The sequence below is a fragment of the Filicampus tigris genome, chromosome 11 (genome assembly GCF_054856515.1).
Source record: "Filicampus tigris isolate MCC_2025a chromosome 11, RoL_Ftig_1.0, whole genome shotgun sequence".
In the NCBI taxonomy this organism is placed as follows: Eukaryota; Metazoa; Chordata; class Actinopteri; order Syngnathiformes; family Syngnathidae; genus Filicampus; species Filicampus tigris.
The window spans coordinates 1,807,495-1,830,981 of record NC_141227.1 but is presented as its reverse complement, the minus strand read 5'-3'; the positions used below and the strand labels follow the sequence as shown (position 1 = coordinate 1,830,981).

Sequence of the window (23,487 nt, the reverse complement as noted above, 5' to 3'; positions counted from 1 at the left end):
GTTTTGGTGCATCCTGTTGACAGTCTCGCTTCCTTATAAACACAGTTTTGCGCGTCTTTTGCCAAGTCGACACAGTTCATGTGTCGTTCACGTGATTGTCTTAAAACGGTACGCGGGGATTGCGCTGACAGCTAGGCGCATGCGTCGGCGCATCGGTGTTGCGGGACCCATCACTAGTGCAAGGACAGTCCCCCTCCCCTCGCGCACCGACGTTCCTGCAGTATAGCTTTAGCAATATTTCAAGGGGGGTTAATAATCTTTGAATTTTTAGCAACGGGGTTACTTTTTTTAGCGGGACCGTGGGAGGGAGCATGCAGCCAACAGGAGGTGGAGCATTCGACTATTTACTAGTAGTGGGGCCGACTCAAGGGTGTGCGTTTTTAAGATTGCCTGTCGACAGTGCATGTCTCGCATGCCTGTGTGCCGTGACTGAAGCCCGACGAATAGTGCCGTTTTATATTTTTAGTGAGTACAGTGTTTTAATCCTGTGTGTCAATTACACTTTTAGGAAGTGCAGTGTTTAAATTGTGTGTAAATTATATTTTAGTGAGTGCAGCGTTTTAATCGTGAGTATGAATTTTAGCATGCCCAAACCCCACGTGACCGTGGGTCTCGGCCAACCACAACCTCCTACCCCCTGTTCTTACTTGGTTTTAGTTATTCTCTTACTATTGTTATTTTTTCCGTATTTTATTGTGCAGGCCCAGGTCCCCTTGTTTTAGTTTCTTCTACTAATCCCCATCAGGGTTCAATAAAACACTTGTTAATCAAACCACTATCTCGTGTCCATCGTGCTGTGTCTAGAGGGTACAAAGTGGCCATATCTCGGCGCGCTACAATTGTTATCACCTTCTGGCTAACCATTGTCCTGAGTCTGTTCCTCGTTAGGGTTAGGGGTTTTGATATTTTCCTCAGTTGTACATTGACATTACTCCAAGTGTGTACTAGTTATTTTTCTGTTAATAACTTTGTATTTTTAAAGTGGAAGTCAACCCAAACCTATTTTTTTAAAGAATATGTCCCCAGCAGGCAGTTGAAATGCGACATTCTGATTCATTTTGCATTTGTGGAATATAAGTTAAGCAGCAAAATGTACTCATTTTTAGCCATCTCGGGGGCCGGCCATTTTGTCTTCTGTCGACTGAAAACGACATCACAACAGCTCACAACCACCAAACATGCCTGATTTGTTTTCTGAATTTGAGCCGTGATTGGTCGTTGTAGATGTATGTTGGTGTGTATATACATGTGTATATACACATGTTACTGCGTATATTTACATAGGTTTGATCCTGAATGTTGGCCGTCAATGTTAAACATTAATGGCTACATTATGCCGCTGTCCCTGTGTGACCTATATCTTTGCTGCTGTAACAATGAAAATTTCCCCACTGTGGGATCAATAAAGGCATTCTTATCTTATCTTATGCCATTTTCAGTCGACAGAAGACAAAATGGCCGCCCCCATAGATGGCTAAAAACGAGTGGATTAACACTTATTCCACAAACGCAATATTTATCAAAATGCCCTGTTTCAACAAGTGGGCTTGCATAGAGCATATTCTTGAAAAAAAAATATTTGTTGACTTTCGCTTTAAGAGCTCTTTCCTGGGTTCTCCCAACGCTTAACGTTTGGACTCAGTTTTTCTTTGTTATTTTACAGACCCAAGTGTTGAGAGCTCAGCCGCTGCCACGCCTCAGTCTGTTAGTTACTTTGTTTATTGAATAATACAATACAACTTTATTTATACAGCACATTTCGCTGCAGCTGTACCAAAGCACTTTACGTAGTACAACAAAGACAGTGAAAGCAGTAAATTAAAACACAAATTATTTACACTAACACATAAAGAGTAGACGTCCACTGATAGTGTAGTGGTACACACGCCTGAGTTGTGTGCGGGCAGCGTGGGATCGATTCCCGCTCAGTGACAGTGTCTATGTGTGCCCTGCGACTGGCTGGCAACCAGTTCGGGGTGTAGTCTGCCTTCGCCCATTGACGGCTGGGATAGGCTCCAGCAACTCCCCGCGACCCTGTATAGGATAAGCGGTTTGGAAGATGACATGACATGACATGACATAAAGAGTAGAGACCAGAAAACAGCAGAAACATGTCAGTCTCATGTTGAGTCGAAAGCCAAAGAATACAAATGTGTCTTTAAATGAATTTTAAAAGTGGACAGGTCAGGTTAATGGAAGGTCAATCCAGAGGGAAGGACCGGCAACATAAAAGGCTTGATCTTCTCTGAGGTTCCGCTTAGTTCTCGGCACCTCCAGTAGTGCCTGGTCCGCGGACATGAGGCACCGGGCAGGTGCGTAGGGGGGGCGGAGCTCAGAGAGGTACACTATGGCGAGGCCATTTAAAGATATGAAAACAAATAGACGTATCTGAAAATGAACTCTAAAATGCACTGGAGCCAGTGAAGAGAGCCCAGAATTGGGGTTATGTGCTCCCTCTTCCGAGTTCCAGTTAGGAGGCGAGCAACAGCATTTTGGAGGAGACGCTTGAGGGAGGACTGGCTGACTCCAAAATAAAGTGCATTACAGTAATCTAACCGAGATGTAACAAAGGCATGGTGTTGGAGCCTGTGTATTAATTCTTGTATAACTGTCCATCTGTATTAAGTTAATGATAATGAATATTTGAATTGTTTTCTTTGCTGTTCTTGCCCCTCCTGCTCCTCAGGCCATCCTGCTGATGAGAGATTTAAGACAGCTGGTTGGACGCGGGGGGTTTTGTGTTAAAGGAGTGAGCAGCGAGACAGTTTGTCAACCAGTAAACACTACACCGAATCACAAAAGTTTAGAATCTGGGGTGTCAAAGTCAAATGGATGGAAGGCCAAATACAACATTTTGCGACAAGCTGAGGGCCAGACTGATAGAATGTTCATTGAAATTTTTTTAAATGTCCAGATTGGATCGGGTCCTTCGTGCCTGCTGCTGATGTCACGCTTTATATATCTGGAATATATTTCTTTGCGTCTATGTTTGTCAACCCCCTAGCTGTTGTGTTTTTACCTTCGGAGTTACTAAATAAAAAATAAAATAAAGTGCTGCTACTTTTGCGAGGCAGCTCGTACGTCACTTCCCTTTGCGTTTCTCCTGCTAAACTGGAAACAATTTTCTGGTTGACTCGGGCTGCAAGATTGTATGAACTGTACATAATGTGAAGTAAAACGGAGAGGATCATATGATTGGTATGATGTCTCCAGCTGACCCTATTTTAGAGTGGCAAAGTATGAATGTGATTGATCCTGTCAGAAAACACAGGCCCGTATTCCACTTGACACGTCTTTTTATTGTGGTCTGCAACAACACAGACAAAAAATAACCTAGAAACATCATCCAATGCATAGCCATTTGTTAACAATATGCCTAAACATTACAATTCACTGTATTAAGAAATGAATCAGCCAAACAATACATACAATAAACATTCACACGTTTCATCACTAGAATAGTTAGCATATGAGCTAAAATAACTAACTAGTGTTCATCAACGTGACATCACTCATGAGAGCATATCTAGGCTATTATGCACAGCAGTTACCTGACGCGAACTTAAATTAATTATTAAACTCAGCTTTTAACATTTACACATAACAACAAACGTGGTGACACACGGGAAATCTGCAACTACTGAGTTTACTGGCACGAACAAACTACAAGCTTTGTCGAAGGAGGAAAGAGAAAAAAAACAGTCACTCACTATCAACACTTAGCACTTGAATAGCATTCAATGCCTGCTCACAGTGTGGGACATCTCAGCACTATGTCGAAACTCAATGAATTGATCAAATGCCAACAATCACTAATAATAAAACAACGTGAGATTTCTGACAGAAAGTATTTCTAATAAAGTGTGTTTTACTCCAAATAAATTTTCACCACAATCCGATTCTGAAAGCCATGAAAAGTGACGTGAAGTCTTCAGTCAGCATGTAGAACAGCCATGGGGTGGCAAACATTGATGCAAAGAAATACATTACAGAAATGGTGTAACGAATTGGGTTATCTGTGTTGTGGTCGAATTTGTGTCTTGCCAAGTTGTTTTGTTTCCGAGGTTATTGAATGCATCGTGCGGCTCACTGGATGGGAGGGCATGCGAGCGAGAGTAGCGGAGGATGAACAGGAGAGCCGTTGCTCTTTTTTGACTGAACGGTTGTCGTACTTTATTGGCGTCGGCTGCGGCCCTTGTTAGCCGGTTGGACTAATAAAAACATGATAATTAAACTACGTCTGATGGCGTGTTCTTTGAAGTCGCTACAATACATTTTAAAGCGTGACGTCTTGGGCAGGCACGAAGGACCCGATCAGATCTGCTACCGGCTTGCTGCGGGCCGGATCTAATAATAATGCAACATCATCCCAGGGGCCGTAGAAAACCTTCTCGCGGGCCGGAAGTGGCCCGCGGGCCTTGACTTTGACATTTATATGATCAATGCCTAAGTTACTTGCTTTTTCAGTTTTGAAGTCAACCACGGAGATGTATTCTCAATAGAAACCCTTTGATGAAGGTGAAATATCTCCGGGAGTGCTAACTATTTAGTGAGTCGCAAACATCCTCCTGAAAGCTACTCTGACGTTTTCTTTTGACTTTTTTCAATGCAAGAGTAACCGTAACACAGGCATTAGTCTTTCTAAGTGCTGTTGTCAAGTCTATTTGGATCTGTCTGCTTCTTGGTCCTAACACCACCATCCTCACTCGTCACAGTACAGACCTGCTCACTGTGTCAAATGCTTTGGACAGGTTTTTACTGTAAGATCAGGTCGACAAAAATATTATTTAAAACATTTTCCACCTCAATCTTACTACAAATTACACCATCTTTTTCAACAAAATAATCAAGGTAATAATTTTGTGGGGAGCTCGGGCATATGATATTGTTGAATATACTCCACATTCCTTTAATATTTTGTTATTACCTAATATTTTCCTATAGTAGTCTTTCTTACTAGTCCTTATCCTTACACAGTATGAGTTAATTGATTTTTAGATTTTTTTCTTATATTTTCCATTTCTTTACTTCTCAATCCCACAAATTCTCTGTATCACATATTTTTCTTTTTGCAGGCATTTTGAAATACCTTTGTGATCCACAGACAGTTGCTATAATGTACTTCAGTCTTTTGGTATATTTTTTAAGTCGACAATGATTGTCATATATTTAGTTAAAGCGGAAGTCAACCCAAACATATTTTTTTCAAGAATATATACCCAGCAGGACCACTAGCTGAAACATGGCATTCTGATTAATTTTGCGTTTGTATATAAGTTAAGCAGAAAAATCACAAACAAGGACATACTTTAGACCTTGTCCTCTCTTATGGTCTATCGGTCTCAAATTTGAAAGTTTTGGACAATGTGCTCTCTGATCATATGACTGAGCTCTTTGATGTAATGTTTTCCAGTGCTGTCAGAGCTTATGCTAGCGAGCGCAAGGCCCGGGTTTATAACCACCTCACTGCTAGTCAGTTCTCTGATGCCTTTGATCAGCTTTGTGTTCCCTCTTCAAACACAGAGGAGCTCAGCACTTGGTTCCATTCATCTTGCCTTCATAATTTGGACTCCGTGGCTCCATTAAAAATTAGGCGGCAAAAAATTAGACCGGAGCCATGGTTTAATGAGAGCACTCGCACAGCTAAACAAGAATGCCGCAGAGCTGAACGCAGGTGGAAAAAAGACAGGCTGCAGGTCTCTGATCAAATCCTAAAGGACTGCTGGCGTAGTTACCAGAGAAAGGTGAAGGGGTCCAAGAGAGACCATTTGTCATGTCTGATTCAGGCAAATCGGCAAAATCCACGTGCCCTATTTAAAACAATCGACTCAAGCCCCGTCAACCGGCTTGCATGGACTCGTCCCCTGAAATGTGCGACAAATTCTTGAAGTTTTTCATTGACAAGGTTGCTACAGCTAGGGCTCTTGTTTCGAACGCCACATTTGAGCCCTCTGTCCAAGTTCCTTGTTCAGCAGTGTTCGATTCGTTTGAGCCAGTTTCATTGACATTTTTGGAGGAAGTGATTTGCCATGTGAAACCATCGGGCTCCCCTAATGACTCTATTTCTCCACACAAGGAGATTGTCCCGACAATTGGTAAATCGGTTTTGGCCATTATCAACAGCAGCCTGTCTTCGGGTGTGGTCCCCCAACATTTTAAGCATGCTGTAGTGCAACCCCTGCTGAAAAAACTGGCATTGATCAAGCTGTGCGATCTAATTTTAGACCCATTTCCAAGCTGCCTTTTGTGTCTAAAATTCTGGAAAAAGTGATGCACTCACAGCTAAGATCATACTTGGATAAAGACAATGTCATGGAAGTTTTCCAGTCAGGCTTCAAGAAGATGCATAGCACAGAGTCAGCCCTGCTACGTGTTTTGAATGACATCCTCCTGGCAAATGACACTGGAGACCACCTATGTCCCGTTTTGTTGGATTTGACTGCAGCTTTTGATACGGTAGACCACAGTATTCTTTTGACTCGCTTGCAACACCAAGTGGGCATTAGTGGATGCGCTCTAGAGTGGTTTGGATCCTATTTGGGTGGCAGGACTTTTTCTGTTAGCCTAGGTTCCTCTGAGTCCCGCTCTGCCCCTCTATCGTATGGTGTTTCACAGGGTTCTATTTTGGGGCCATTGCTGTTCTCACTATATTTGCTGCCCCTGGGTTCCATCCTTAGAAAACACAGCATTTCCTTCCACTGCTATGCGGACGACTGTCAAATCTCCATCCCGCTAAGCAAAAAAGAGGCTTCCTCCTTAAGATCACTTTTGTCCTGCCTAGATGATATCAAAGATTGGATGGCACTAAACTTTCCTAAACTTCAACGAAAAGAAAACAGAAGTTATGGTGTTCGGTCCCAGCGGCTCTTCTACATCCCACCCTGTTGTCCTGGGCCCCCTGGCTTCATATCTAAAGCCAACAGTCTCAAACTTGGGTTTTAAAATGGACAGTGATCATAAATTGGACCAGCAAAGCAGCGCTGTTGTAAAGTCGAGCTTCTTTCACCTTAGACAGCTGGCTAAGGTAAAGCCCCTCCTTTCCCATCGGAACTTAAAAACAGTCATCCATGCCTTTGTTACATCTCGACTAGATTACTGCAATGCACTTTATTTCGGAGTCAGCCAGTCCTCCCTCAAACATCTCCAGTTGGTCCAAAATTCTGCTGCCCGCCTACTAACTGGAGCTCGGAAGATGGAGCACATAACACCAATTCTGGCCTCCCTTCACCAGCTCCCAGTGCATTTTAGGGTTCAATTTAAGATTCTCTGATTTGTCTATAAGTCATTAAATGGCCTGGCCCCGGCGTACCTCACTGAGCTCCTCCACTCCTACGCACCTTCCCGCAGCCTCAGGTCTGCGGACCAGGCGCTGCTCGAGGTGCCGAGAACCAAGAGGAGGCTCAGAGGGGAGCAAGCCTTTGGGGTACAGGAGATATCATGTCGGCGATATGTAACTACATAGAAACTCCAGCGAATGTTGCAAGAGGCGGAACCAAAGTGGCCAGTTTCAATACGTTAACCCTGATGCAACATTTGAGAACGAAACGTGAACAAGCACCAAGAGTTTGCGGCGGCGGCGGAAGCGAGCATTAACAAGGGGAATTGACCGCAACAACAAACCCTGCTCAATTTACATTGAATGCAGCGCCTTGTATCCTGCTCATTCACGACACTGGTGTGTGGTGACTGTTCAGCATTAGCCGTCGCTATTGACCCAGAGCGGACGCTCTTAACCAATGGCGGGGCTGCTTTTTCATGTTGATAGAAAAAAAAACAGTGGGGTACAGGAGATGTAATGTCGGCGATATGAAACTACTTCAACATAGAAACTCCAGCGAGTACAACAGCTAAGTGCAGTCTGGTATTTGGTAGTCTGGTATTGGTACAGTATCGGCATCGTCCGATACCGCACAGCTGCGTATTGAAATCGGTATCGGGGCCAAAAAATGGCATCAGAACAACACTAGTCAGCAAGTCATTTTGCCAACCAGCTAGTGACTAGCCTTTCACCTTTCTCCCTGGTCTTACTTAAACATAAATCAATGATTAGTGCAAAATTGTCACTCAATAATACAATGCACTGTCAAGCTTAAGTACGGATGCATAGTCCGGCTGGACCAGAGGTCCGTTGTAGAGGAGAAAAAAAGGGATGCCTTTCAGACGTTGAGCGTATTGCACTTCTCGCGAGAATTAGGCACAATGACGCGACTCTACTAATAACAGAAATACAAAGAACATAATATCAAAACAACCTCTGAAACCTTTCTAACACCCCCAGTAGGTATATAGTGCCGGTATATGCATTCATCATGCATAACAACATTGATAATGGCAACCACGAAGAGACCCGCCTACGAAGCACAGTTCAAACTGCAAGCTATCAGCTACGAGCAGGAACATGGAAATCGAGCAGCCGCGAGGGAATTTAGGATCAACGAATCAAGTGATCAAGTGATTTTCAAGCGGAAGACGCTGCCTAAAGAAAAGTTTCCAGCCGGAGTCATCATCAAGGCCAATCAAAAGGGCTAAATGGACGAAGAGAAAATGAGAGAGTGGCTGACTGAGGTGTACATAAAAAGACCAGATGTTTTTTTCCACACATGCTGTTGCTGTTAATCTGTGACTCCATGCGCGCCCATCTCACAGCCGCTGTGAAAAACCAAGTGAAGCAAATGACCTCCAAGTTGCCATTATTCCCGGAGGCTTAACAAAGGAACTCCAACCACCGGACATCGGTGTAAATAGGGTCTTCAAAGTTAAGTTGCGAGCGGCGTGGGAGCGATGGATGATGGACGCCGAATACAGCTTCACAAAGACTGGGAGGCAGCACCAGGCAAGTTACGCCAAAATTTGAGAATGGATTGTAGATGCTTGAGCTCACGTGTCTGCTTGCACTGTTGTGCGGCCACCATCGTTTCTGAGGAGCCGCACAGCAACGAAACTGACTCAGACAATGACGAAAGCGAACCTGACGTGTTTAATGGAGAGCTTGCCCAGCTGTTCGTTTCAGACACTGAAGATGAGGACTTTGATGGATTTGTGGATGACAGTTAATCACTGACAATTATGTGAGTACATTGTCAAATGTTTCAATAAAAAACAACCAAACTCAGTTTTGCTCCTGCTGCCTTTTTAAATACATACCGGTACGTTAGCAAGGTTGCTAGCATATGTTTTAGCGTGCATGCATGCTACCGTGTGTTTTAAGATACCGTATGTTTTACCATGCCTGCACCCAATAATACGGTGCACCTTTTGGTCGCGAAAATACGGTAGATAATTTCCCACGGTACACCTGCCAATGTGCCACGGCACAGAGTTTGAAAAACACTGATGTACAGTACATATTATGGGACACTTGGGTGTAATCTTACCAAATGGATCCAAAATTTTCTAAGGCATCAATCAGGTCTGCTTCCACCACTGCCTCACACAAACCCCTGACATGGACCACAGGACTGGGAGAGATGTGATGAGGGTTTTTGCTGTTGTCCTGCAACACACACATATTCACAATTTACAGCAGTATGGTGCAGTTGGGACTTAATGAAAAGACAAAACCTCAGAAACACCATCAATCCAGCATCACCTGAAGGGTTATCCCAGCTGACTTTCGGCAAAAGTAGGAATATACAATACCATTGGCCAGAGATCATAAACCTAATAATATAAATGCATAAAATTTAAACCAGTGGTCCTCAAATGGTGGTACATGCACTTCCGGGGATAGGTGAGATTTTTAAATACATATATTTAAAAAGTAGCATCCGAGCAAAAACACACCTTAATTACAGCAGTTGCCTCCCTGCCACCAAGAATGACAAAAGATGTTCGGAGAAGCACAAGCCCAAGTGTCTCACTAAATGCAAAAACATTCAGCAATGCAATATTCAGTGTTTAATTGAATTATTAATAGATTGTATAGAATGGATTTTTATTTTTTTTTGCAGTTTTTGCTTTTATTTAAAATTAAGAATTTCTTTTTGAGAACAGATTGGTAGGACGATCCCAAAGGAGGACACTTTATGTTGATCATTTTTATGTACACAAATCTTTATTTATAAATAAGTTAATTATTTCTCCCTCTTTTTTTTGGTTGTATCTTTTTATTTCCAAATATTCTAGAGATAACACTACAAATGGAGTTCCAAAGTTTAATAAATCAGACGCCGATGCAATCACACAAGACTCAGGTTTATGTCCCTTGTATTAACCAACCAGCTTCCTCCCTACCCTCTGTGTCTTGTCCAGGTGTTCCTTGTTGTATCGTTAACTTGTCTGTATTTAGTTGCCAGCTTTCTTTCAGCTCTGGTTGGTTTGTCTGTTCTGTACTGTCTTGTCTAAGTCCTCTCGTCACTGTTCAAAGTCAAGGTCAGTCATAGTCCTAGTATTTGTTTAGTTGTTTTGTTCCTTGTTATTTGGGTCTTTAACATTTTTGTTAGTTTAGTATTATCCCAGCACTTTGTTTGCCTTTTGTTTTACATTAAATACTTTATATTGCACACGATTTTTGCCTCCTGCGTTTGGGTCCACCTCCAGCAGGACAGGCATCACAGCCTGCCTTCGGTTTTCACGATACCTTTTGTTTTCGGACAGTTGAACTCAACCTCATGGCTGCAAGATGGTCTCTCCTCCTCCAGTCATTCGATCCACCCGAATCTGTTTCCGTTCCGGCGGAGCCAGCCTTGCGACCGGCACCCGAATCTGTTCCCGTTCCGGCAGAGCCAGCCTTGCGACCGGCACCCAAGCCCGTTCCCGTTCCAGCGGCGCCTACTTTGCGGCCGCGGCCCTAATTTGTTCCCGTTCCGGTGGCGCCTGCCTTATGGCAGACACCCGAGCCTGTTCCCGTTCCGACGGCGCGGGCCTTGTGGTCGCCATTCGACCTTGTTCCCATTCCAACAGTGCGAGCCCCACAGCCGCCACCCGAGCCTGTTCCCGTTCTAGCGGCGCGAAACCCGAGGCCTCCGCCTGTTTCCCTTCCAGTGGCGCAAGCCCTGCTGCCTCCACCCGCACCTGGTCCCGTTCCGGCTACGCAAGCCTTGCGGCCGCTACCCGTGCCGATTTCCGTTATGGCGGCACAAGCCCTGCTGCCTCCACCCACACCTGGTCCTGTTCCGGCGGCGCGAGCCTTGCGTCCGCCACCCGGCCTCAATCCCACATCGCTGCCTCCACCTGAGCATGTTCCCGTCTTGCGCTGCCGAGACGGGAACCTGCGGCCATCCTCCGTTACCATCTCGGTGGCCCAGCGCAGCGGCCGCCTTCCAGTCCCGTCTCAGCGGCACCACTGCAGTGGCCGCCTTCCAGTCCCATCGCGGCGGCGCACGTCCTGAGGCCGTCCTCCATTCCCCCCTCGGCGGCGCCAGCGCAGCGGCGCCAGCGCAGCGGCGCCTTCCAGTCCCGTCTCGGCGGCGCCAGCACAGCGGCCGCCTTCCAGTCCCGTCGCGGCGGCGCACATCCTGAGGCAGCCCTCCATTCCCTTCTTGGCGGCGCCAGCGCAGCAGCGGCCTTCCAGTCCCGTCTCGGCGTTTCCAACGCAGCGGCGGCCTTCCAGTCCCTTCTCGGCGTTTCCAGCACAGCGGCGGCCTTCCAGTCCCATCTCTGTGTTTCCAGCGCAGCGGCGGCCTTCCAGTCCCGTCTCAGCGGCGCACATCCTGAGGCCGCCCTCCGTTCCCGTCTTGGCGGCGCCAGCGCAGCAGGCCCCTTCCAGGCTCGTCTCGGCGGAGCCAGCGCAGCGGGCCCCTTCCAGGCTTGTCTCGGTGGCGCCAGCGCAGCGGCCGCCTTCCAGTCTCATCTCGGCGGCGCCAGCGCAGCGACCGCCTTCCAGTCCCGACACGGCGGCGAGTTACTTGCTGCCGCCTTCCAGTCCCGACGCGGCGGTAAGTGCCCTACTACTCCTTTTCAGGCCTCCGGAACGACCGCCTGATTTGCCCCCTCAAATTCCGCTTTTCAGGCTTCCGGGACGCCCGCCCGACGGCCTTTGTTTCTTTTTTTTTTTTTTTTGTGTCTGGGACGTCTGGGATCCGTCCTTTGAGTGGGGGGTAGTGTTATGGTCTTTGGTTTGAGTTTTGTTTTTGAGTTTAGTTTCATGCTTTTCCTTGTGTCCCTTTTGTCTCGTTAAGTTATTGAGTCCACCATTGAGTGTGTTTGTCATCCCAGTCCCTTGTGTTAACCAACCAGCTTACTCCTACCCTCTGTCTTGTCCAGGTGTTTCTTGTTGTATCGTTAACTTATCTGTATTTAGTAGCCAGCTTTCTTTCAGCCCATGTTGGTTTGTTGTATCCTGTCCAGTCATAGTCATAGTGTTTGTTTAGTTGTTTTGTTCCTTATTATTTGGGTCTTCGACATTTTTGTTTAGTATTATCCCAGCACCGTGTTTGCCTTTTGTTTTACATTATCCATCCATCCATTATCTATGACGCTTATCCTCACAAGGGTCGCGGGGCGTGCTGGAGCCTATCCCAGCTGTCTTTGGGCAGTAGGCGGGGGACACCCTGAATTGGTTGCCAGCCAATCGCAGGGCTCAGAAACAAACATCCACACTCACAATCACACCTTGGGGCAATTTAGAGAGTCCAATCAACTTACCATGCATGTTTTTGGAATGTGGGAGGCAACCGGAGTACCCGGAGAAAACCCACGCAGGCACAGGGAGAACATGTAAACTCCACACAGGGATCTCGTTGTATCGTTAACTTGTCTGTATTTAGTTGCCAGCTTTCTTTCAGCCCTGGTTGGTTCGTCTGTTCTGTCCTGTCTTGTCTAAGCCCTCTCGTCACTGTTCAAAGTCAAGGTCAGTCTAGTCCTAGTGTTTGTTTGGTTGTTTTGTTCCTTGTTGTTTATTTGGGTCTTCAACATTTTTGTTGGTTTAGTATTATCCCAACACCATGTTTGCCTTTTGTTTTACATTAAATACTTTATATTGCACACGATTTTTGCCTCCTGCGTCTGGGTCCTCCTCCACGAAAACAGGAAGTGCTTGTATGCGGAAATGCGGAATTATTTGGCGCGAAACCCATCGCAAATTCACAAGCAGAGGTAAACAAGCTCAGAGACGCAGCAAAAAAGCACACTTTTGGAGCGAGGAGGAAACCAGCTGCTTCATTCATGTGGTGAGTGACATGAATAGCAAGTGTTTTATTGACAATTGAAAGTAACAAGCGGAAATGATGTCCATTTGAGTCATGACGCTGTGCACAGTGGGTTGCCGGAGCAACTCTGTCCGCTCAATCATGTAAACGGGTTATTGAGAATGTTTCAGAAATCAGAATTTTGATTTTAACCCGACTATTGACTGCATGTAAACGTAGTCACTACGGTGCTGGGGACAAAACGGAGGAGGAGGCACGGGCGTCGTAAAATCGAAACGTCTAGGGTTGCCAACCGTCCTTTGAAAAACTGAATTGTCCCATAGTTAGAAATATAAGTATGCGCCCCGTATTGAGTTGTAAAGGGACGCACTTTGTCCCGTAATATCGTGAGAGTCAAAAATAGTCCGTAAAATGTAAATGGAATTAATGAACAACAGTTAACTTTATATGACAACTTACGGTAATGGTCCTAGGCCCTTCTCTGCTTTATGACCAATGAGGTGACAGCATTTTCATACACGGGTAAGAGGATACCGCATCCGCGAACACATCTTATTGGTCAAGGTAATGTCGCCAAACACGTTAGCGGAAGACAAACAACGGAGCGTGAATGACACGGTGACACACCTTCGAGAAGCAATGCGACCGGCAGAAGCACTACTCCTCCACAGAAATGATTGCAAAAATACAAAGGACTCGAAAGCAGAAAACACATGGGTCGAAAAAAGTGAGAAAAAATATCTATCAAGTGCACTGCACTGTTTGCCGGCGCACTTTTTCCATAGTCCATGGTGGACTGACTGACCTCAAACAAACATGCTTTCAGTGGTGGAAGGCACCACAAAACTAGGGGAAACCTAGACAAATTTGTTGTCTAGATACGGTATGTAAACAATTTTTTTTTTTAACCCTCTGATCAAGGTTAATATGGGAATGTGCAATGAATGTCAGCATTGTGTAAACAAACAATCATTTTGGGGTGGAATAAACAAGTACAAATGATTGACAAGTACATTAAACAGACAGGTGATTGATTGATTGATTGACACTGATGAATAATAGCTAAAGAATACACACACACAGCCTTACATAATTACAAGTTCAAACAGATATGCATAACTTTTACTGGAAGGGCAGTCGATTTTATACACTTTAATTATAAATATAGTAGAAAAACAGTAAAAAAAATAATGTTTATTATTTTAATTTTCTCTTTTGTGAAGATGAAGTTGATAAATGTGCGAAAGAAATGTTCTGCTGAACTGATTAAAGGTGAGCTCATTGTGAGCCTCAACTATGACATGTCTTGCGCAGCGTTTTACACTGCAGTTTCAAAGACAAACCGCTGCTCACTGCAGCAAGATCTCAGAGGGCATATAAATGGAAAAATAGGCTCCACATAATGTGCCATTGAGCTGTTCATATGTTACAGGATGCATGTTCTTAAGTTAAGCAGGACAGGTTTCTGTTTGAGAGATATTTATTTTAATAAGTTAATTTTGTTTGTATTCAAGTACATTTCTGGATAATAACTTTCTAATGTGTTTATCATTCAAAAATAAGCATCTTATTCAACTCGGGTTTGAAGAGTTAAAAATTGTTTCACCCATGAAAAAGAAAAACACGGCATGAAGGTTCAAGGCAGGTATGAGCGATACCAGTGATTTTGGATTCCGATACCAAGTACTTCTGTACCAAATATCGCGATACCTATCTGATGTTGATACCGGAAGTGACTTTTAATTTTTTTATATAAAGCTGAAAAAAAAAACCCATGTGTGCTGCCGCTGCGCTCACACCAGTGGGAGCGTACACACCATCAGTTGAACCAAACTACTCCAAACTATTTTGTTGTCACTTCCATGTCATCTTGTCAACAGTGGCGTGGACTCCATGCAGTGCCTACGAGTCATGGGCCTTCACCCTGATCGTTCTTCATCCAATGAAATGCATTTACAAAGTTCTGGTGGGCGGGACCAGAGCCAGCAGTCTGTTTCTGCCAAGGCAGAAAGCTCTTTGCCCTTGGCAACACAGCAAAAAAGCTGATTGGATGACAATACAACCTTCTAAATTATGGATTACTAAATACATTATACAGTATATATGAATTAATTTTCAAATATCAATACTTTAGCTTGAGGATCCATACTTAAAATTGAGCACTCTGGATCTGAATATCGATATTTTGGTATCGATCTGCCCGTCCCGAGCTGAAGGCAGTCAGGTCGGCCGTCCCTGCTGATGAGGTGTCCCTTATTTATTTGTCCGGGAGTTGGCAACCCTACGTACGTCGTAATATGAGGACTGCCTGTATATTGAATACTTATAGTGTCAGTAATTTTCACAATACTGTCCTGATTTGATTTTAACTTCTGAGGGTACGTTACATGGCTCAGTGGTAGACCGTGTTAGGCAAGTTGCTACCAAAATGCAATATATTACATATTACTATTTACTTGCATGTGAAAGTAATACATCTCTTTACAATATTACTGTCTTTGTAGAGTAATGAGTTAGTCAAGTTTAAGTTACTTTAAAGTTACCTTTTTTTAAAATCAGGAATTGATTTATTTAATAGTGATTTCAACACTTTAAAAGGAAAATGCAAAAGTTGCTACCATAGTGTAGCTAGTAAAGTTAACTTGTAATAAGGATATTAAACTGTGTAGTGTGAGCTATTAATATTAAATGTTTCAACTCTATGGTGGGAGATTACTACCATAGATGAATAGATAGATAGATGTATAGATACAGTGGGTGCGGAAAGTATTCAGACATGTTGAAATGTTTCACTTTCTGTCATTGCAGCCATTGGCCAAAATCAAAAAAGTTCATTTTATTTCTCATTAATGCACACTGAGCACCCCACGTTGGTAATCTGAAATGTAGAAATGTTTGCATATTTATTAAAAAAGAAAAACATAAAATATCATATTGTATTTATCATAAGTATTTACACCCTTTGCAAAAAACCTTCATATTGAACTTACATGCTGTCCATTTCTTCTGATCCTCCGTGAGATGGTTTTGTTCCTTTATTTGAGTCCAGCTGTGTTTAAACTGATTTGGACTTGATTAGGAAAAGTCATTATAAGACCTCATAGGTCACAGTGCATTTCAGAGCAAATGAGAATCATGAGGTCAAAGGAACTGCCCAAGGTGATCAGAGACAGAATTGTGCCAAGGCACAGATCTGGCCAAGGTTACAAAATAATTTCTGCAGCACACAAGGTTTCTAAGAGCACAGTGGCCTCCATAATCCTCAAACGGAAGAAGTTTGGGAAGACCCCAACTCTTCCTCGACCCGGCTGTCCAGCCAAACTGAGCAATCATGGGAGAAGAGCCTTGGCGAGAGAAGTAAAAAGAAGAACCTAAAGATCATTGAGGCTGAGCTCGAGAGATGCTGTAGAGAGATGGGAGAAAGTTAAACAAAGTCAACAATCACTGCAGCCCTCAACTGGTTGGGGCTTTATGGCTGAGTGGTCCGACGGACGCCTTGCCCGCATGGAGTTTGCCAAAGAACACATGAAGGACTCCCAGACTGTGAGAAATACGATTCTCTAGTCTGATGAGACCAAGATTGAACTTTTTGGTGTTAATTCTATGTAGTATGTGTGGAGAAAACCAGGCACTGCTCATCACCTGCCCGATACAATCCCTACAGTGAAATGTGGTGGTGGGAGCATCATGTTGTGGAGGTGTTTTTCAGCTGCAGGAACAAAACAACTGGTTGTAAGTGAAGGAAAGATGAATGCAGCCAAGTACAGAGATATCCTGGAGGAAAACCTCTTCCAGAGTGCTCAGGACCTCAGACTGGGTCGAAGGTTCACCTTTAAACAGGACAATGACCCGAATTAAACAGCTAAAATAACAAAGGAGTGGCTTCAGAACAACTCTGTGACCGTTCTTGACTGGCCCGGCCAGAGCCCTGACCTAAACCCGATTGAGCATCTCTAGAGTGACCTGAAAATGGCTGTCCACCAACGTTCACCATCCAACCTGACAGAACTGGAGATGATTGGCAAGGAAGAATGTCAGGGGATCTCCAAATCCAGGTGTGAAAAACTTGTTGCATCATTCCCAAGAAGACTCATGGCTGTACGAGCTCAAAAGGGTGCACCTACTCAATAAAATGCGTCAGGGTGTGAATACCATATCGTCGCTGTCATGTGTAAAACACTGATCTCCATTTTTTTTCATTTTCTTGTTTTTAACTGAATCATGTTTCCGTGTTACAGACCGCGCATTTAAGTCAAAACTAAAAAAGTTTCCAAAATTGGAGATAAGCAGTTTTCACAGGACAGTGACGATATGATATTTCGTTTTTTCTTTTTTAATGAATTTGCAAAACTTTCTATATTTCCGATTTTTTTCCGTCAAGATGTAATACTGAGTTTGTAGCCATAACCAGGCTCAGTAACTGCATTAACTTTACCCCAAAAATTGAGAAAAACACGTTATATTATTTTGATACTGCCTAAATGTAGTATATTACTGTACTTTTGTAGCGCCTTACCCCCAACAATGGACATAATAAAGAGCACATCACTCTAATTTAATGGGACGTATTGTAGTTTGTCTAATTGAAGTTGTCGTAACGTGACGTGATCGGCCACCGGACGTCTTCGCCTTCGAGGCAGACGGATTTGCATTTGATTGCTAACAACCAATCAGAATGATGACTGTTTTCCATGTGGCAGTTGATGGTACAAAATTAATTAAAATCATATCTAAAATGCACAATGACTCATATTTCTTCGCAATTTATTCACTGCTTTTATTTTTTTAGGTTTGCTCCTCCTTGTATTTTGAGTATATGTTCTGCATTTTATTTTATGAATCCTTGATAGTGGTTAATGTCACAAACAATAAATTCTCAGCCATGAGAACTGTTGAGCATCATCTTAAAACAAACGAAACATTTGGCAGAGAGCTGAAATTGGAACTCTATCCAATATAACCAATTCAATTCACAGTGAGTTAAGAAAATGTAATAGTAATAATTGGTTAATTATATAGTTTACATTGGAAGCAAAGTAAGAAATTGTTGTGCTGAATAAATTATGTTTTCAAATGCGTTGTATTTTCCAATTTGGAACGTGTTACGAGACTCAGTAACTGTTATAATATAATTAATAATCATAATTACAAAGATTCTAAGGGTAACTTAATATATTACTGAGTTACTACCTGAATATAAGTAATATATTATTGTACCGCGTTACAAAAGTAAAGTAAAAGTTACCCCCAACACTGGTGGTAGAGTGGTTGTTTCCTAGAGGTTGTGGGTTCAATCCCCGCCCGTTGTTACCAAGTTGAAGTGTCCTGGAGCAAGATACTGAACCCTCAGGGGCTCCTGATGCTGTGTCATCAGTAGGTAAATGTAAAGTCAGCGTGTGCCTTAATAGGTGAAAGAGCAGTAGATCTTACCTTTTATTTTATTTTTTTAAATTAATTTAGCTTTCCTCAAAGACCATACATCCTGTTCAGAAATACAAAGTATAACCGAAGCTTAGATTTGAATTTGAAATTGCCCCACTGAAAATGTTTCTAGGCAAGAAAATACAGTTTTCTACGGCGCCCTTAAGGCAGGGGTGTCAAAGTCAAATGGATGGAGTGCCAAATAAAAAAAATAGTTACAAACCGAGGGCCAGACTGATCGAATGTTCATTGAAAATTTTTTAAATGACCAGATTTGATCGGGTCCTTCGCGCCAGCTGATGACGTCACGCTTCACGATATATTTCTGTAATATATTTCTTTGCCTAAAATTCCATATCCACAAATCCAAATTTAGTCACACAAAACCTCTCTTTGTAATTTTTGAGGCAGAAACCAGACATTATATAAATTCTATTCTGGATATATGTGTATATATATATATATATATATATATATATATATATATATATATATATATATATATATATGTGTGTGTGTATATATATGTGTGTGTATATATATGTGTGTGTGTATATATATGTGTGTGTATGTGTGTGTATATATATATGTATATATATGTGTGTATATATATATGTATATATATGTGTCTATATATATGTGTGTATATATGCATATATATATATATATATATATATATATATATATTTATATATGTGTGTATATATATGTGTGTATATATATATATATATATATATATATATATATATATATATATATATATATATATATATATATATATATATATATATATATATATGCCTTAAGGGATGGATAGGCAACTTACAATACATGCTAGAGAGGGCTATATTTTTTTCATCAGTGCTATTCGGTGGCCACAGGAGACCACGCACTTGCTAACCAGATGTATGACAAAAATAACGTTTTGAATCTGGACAAAATACAAGCATAATTTATGCTTCAAATGGAAATTGATTTGATATGCTCAATAAGAATCCCTGGCTGTAACACACTTGACAATAAAAATATGAACCTAAAGACAGTCGCGTCACCTCCACTGCTTCGTTGCATTATAATCTACTCACTGTAGGAACTGCAAACATAATGTATATCTAATTTCTTACCTCACGTCCTGACACTAGCTGGGCCCGGTTGTCCGCTGCTAAATCCACATCACAGCTGGAGTCTGAGTCCTCTCCCTCCTCAAGGTCCTTTCCGCCCCCTCCCACGTCTACTGCAGCTTCGCGATTCGTTTTCTGGCGCTTTGGTGCTCGTCCATAGCCGCAGTCCGTGTGCGGGCTTGCTCCTTGCGCTGACTTGCTTGTGGATTTGGTCGACATAGACACGGTGTCTGCAGACTGAGAAGGCGACTCATCCATGGTTGACGCGCAGGTGATTTGGTGAAAATGTGTGAGATGCCACATCCCGCCCCGTGTTGTTGTATTGGTTCACCTGATCACGCGCGTTGGAAATAAAGTAGACTATTGGCCAGGCATTGTGCGTCTCTCTTTGCATGGCGTAAGTAGGGAAGAAATAGAATCGTTTGTGTCAAAACCCCGGGCGTCATTAGGTTTCATGAAGAGGGGGCAAATGGACAGATTTAAAACCAATACAATACTGTGTAAAGGTTTATGATGTAAAGGTTTCAAAATCTTTTTCTTGCACTGTAATTTGTGTTGTTGTAATGTTAGTGATTTCTAAAAATGTAAAGGTTTATTACTGTACTTTGTGTATGTGTCTTTAGTACTTTATTTTTTTCTATTTTTTTTTTAAATATTGGTCAGCTCGGCGATCGACTGCTTAGCACGTCAACCTCACAGTGCAGAGGTCGTGGATTCGAATCCGGCCCCGGCCTTCCTGTGTTTGAGTTTGCATGTTTTCCCCATGCCTGCGTGGGGTTTCTCCGGGTACTCAGGCTTCCTCCCACATTCCAAAAACATGCATGGTAGGTTAATTGGACACTCTGAATTGCCCCTACACTGTAAAAACAAAAATTCAAATTGATAGAAAATTATTAGTGAACCTAACTCAAAAATAATTAACTTGATATGAACATGCTTAACTTAATTTAACCGAGTCCAGTTAAATTAGATAGAACAAGTTATTGTCCCATGGTCCTTTGCGGGTTCTTCCAGACATGCGCAGACCTGCACCATTTCGTACGGACGTACGCGCGCCTCTCTCAACTCATTGGAAAATCCACAATGGAATTTAATGGAACCTGTAAACTGGAAGTGGACCCTTTCGTCTGAACCAGTGTTACTTGGTAAGTAAACTATTTTATGAACCGCCAAGGTGTTGTTGTTGCTCTTGTTGTTGTGGTTTCACGTTAGTGCGTATCGCCGCCAAGGGCTTAAGTGGCATAAATACGTGTTGTACTCAGTAATGATGGCGCCGGACTCCACAAAAGTCACTTCGTCGCATCACTGTATGGACAGGCACACAAAAGCTACCGTTAATGTTTTCTCATTGTGAAAACAGTTGTGAAATTCCAATTAACCGTTGGAGTATTCATTTCACTTGATAGCTTGGCTTCTCCGAACTAAGACTGCTCAATGCTTGTCCATCCCTTTAACCGCCAAAAGTCGCACTATTTTGCGACAAGTACGTCGCCGAATTAAACGCTGTTTTAGTTGTAAATTTTTTGCTTTTCCCTTATTAGAGCAGCGTCGGTTACTCTGGTTGGTTTTGTGTGGGAGATGGGACAGATTGTATCTGACGCTTAAACTTGTCGGCTATTAACAGGCACCTAACATTGTCAGAGCTCGCTGACCTCCTGTATTTCTTGCACAGTAGGGTGAATTGTGGAGCCTTGTCACAAATCAACCAAATGTGCCCACAAGATCTTAGAATGTGATCAATCAATATCCATCTCCAGATTTATGGAATAATATTATCCGTCACCACTTTAAAGTTTCAAAAGTTGCAGCCTTTTGAATTCATATCAAAATTGTTTTTTTTGTTTTTTTAATCATGGCGCTTGAAGGGTTGACAAACAAACACACTATACATTGTAATTTGGGATCTAAAATTCATTCATTGCAGTTTTTTTTTTTTGGGTGGGGGGGCTGTTGAAAAAAATGCTTGCATATCATGTCATGTGTGTCATCTTCCACACCGCTTATCCTTTACAGGATCGTGTGGAGGAGCTGGAGCCTATCCCAGCTGACAATGGGCGAAAGGCAGAGTACACCCTAAAGTGGTCGCCAGGCAGTCGTGGGGCACACACAGACAGAACCGATCCCATGCTGCCGGCTCACAACTCGGGTAAGTGTACCACTACACCATCAGCGACCTCATGATTGCACATATCGATTACAAATATGCACCTAAAACAAATGTACTTATTTACTTTGACATTACTTCTGTAGTATCAATCTCAATCTTAAAGTGGAAGTCTACCCATTTTTTCAAGAATATGTCCTATGCAGGCCCACTAGTTAAAACAAGGCGTTCTGATTAATGTTGCGTTTGTGGTAGGTTCATTACCATAGGCCTGTTTCACATACTTTGCATATCACTCAAGTGTTGGGACCTAAGACAGTAAGTCAAGAAATACAGGACACAACGCATATTCTCCTAAATTCGCAAAATGCTACAAAGTTCTTGACTTGTATCTGTTCTCTTTGTAATTTCAGTCGCCTGATGTGACAGCAACTTTAGCACAGTTGTCCTCAAAGGCCTGCCAGTTCTCCTCACTCCACTGAAGTTTACAATACTTGCCTTGTAAGTATAAAGAAACATTGATATCAGTTTATTGATAAATAATATTTATGTATTTCATTTAAATTATTATTATTTTCCCCAACACAGTTAAAAAAATCCCCTTGGATGAACTAAAAAAGAGATTGTCAACCAAGAGTACTGTATATAAAATCTTTAAAATCTTAGCAATTTCCCCTCCCTTCCTCCTACAAAAGAAGACCACATTCAATAACTAGTCCTGTGTGCTTTTTTGCAGGACACATCGAAAGAAGCACTACTTGCCTCAGTCACATTTGGGGTTCTGAATATAATTGAAGATGCTCAGCAGCAGGGTCCAAATGGAGTGCACCTCCAGCCCATCTCCACTTCTAATCATACTTGGGCGGGACGTACTGTTATGGAGAATATCAGATACTTTTCCCAGGCAGTCTGTCTTCTGTTTGAACTCATGTTTGCCCTTAACTTAGACTACCCGAAGTCCATGCGAAACACAGTTCGATTCATTCAGGCAGTGATGCTTGGATTGGGAAACAAAAATCTCCCTTCCAAATTAATCACACTGCAGAACAAGCTAATGGCGTTGGCCAGTTTGAATTGCTAAATATAGACTTTGCAGATTTTGTGAAAAAAAACCAAAAAAAAAACGTTAATGTTCCAAGCAAATGTTTAATGTTCAAGTGTAACTTTTATAGTATTTGTATGAGTGGTTTGTTCATTGACAGTTGGTGTTTGTGAGACAGTGATGTATTCTATGTTCATTTTATGACTGCTGTTCATTTAACAACACGAAACAAATACACTGAAGTATTCTGTTAATTTTATGAGCGATATTTAACAAACATGAAACAAATACACTGCAAATAAATGTTAATGGTTAATACACTGAGTGTTCTGCATTCATTGTTTTTTGGGGCTCATTACAGGTATAATGATCAGATTTTTCTTTAATCAGCCTATTGTCTATTTTAGAATTGTAGGTAAAAAAAAAACTTAAATTGACCTGTATGAGTAAAACTGAAGAGAATTAAGCTTTCACAATCCACACATTTTAAGTTAGTTACTAAAATAGATTGATAAATAAATACAATGTTAATTGAGTAAAGCAAACTCAGAATAAATAAGTTTGCAATACTAATTAATTTAAGTTAAATTGAGTACTGCAAACCAAAAATATATTAGCTATCTCAACTTAAGTTAATTTATTTAGGTCCTGCTTACTCACAATAAGTTGGTGAAATCTAGTTTATCTAAGTTCAAGTGAATTACTTTTTTT

The 23,487-nt window shown here is 42.3% G+C and overlaps 1 protein-coding gene and 1 long non-coding RNA gene across 2 annotated transcripts in view; one reads left to right on the top strand and one right to left on the bottom strand.

The window, feature by feature from the left end:
• Nucleotides 1-19,933, bottom strand: part of hnrnpll (heterogeneous nuclear ribonucleoprotein L like) — a 79,797-nt gene extending 59,864 nt beyond the window's left edge. The window contains exons 1-2 of the mRNA XM_086044429.1: nucleotides 19,634-19,933; nucleotides 9,375-9,493 (exon numbers count right to left, since the gene is read on the bottom strand). Coding sequence (XP_085900555.1) covers nucleotides 9,375-9,493; nucleotides 19,634-19,933 — 419 coding nt within the window. The remainder of the gene's footprint in view (nucleotides 1-9,374; nucleotides 9,494-19,633) is intronic.
• A 697-nt stretch (nucleotides 19,934-20,630) lies between these two features.
• On the top strand, nucleotides 20,631-23,096 carry LOC147139387 (uncharacterized). Its single transcript, XR_015088731.1, has 4 exons — nucleotides 20,631-20,775; nucleotides 21,644-21,776; nucleotides 22,148-22,235; nucleotides 22,471-23,096. It is a non-coding gene; the product is annotated as an uncharacterized LOC147139387 (long non-coding RNA).
• Nucleotides 23,097-23,487: the final 391 nt, after the last annotated feature.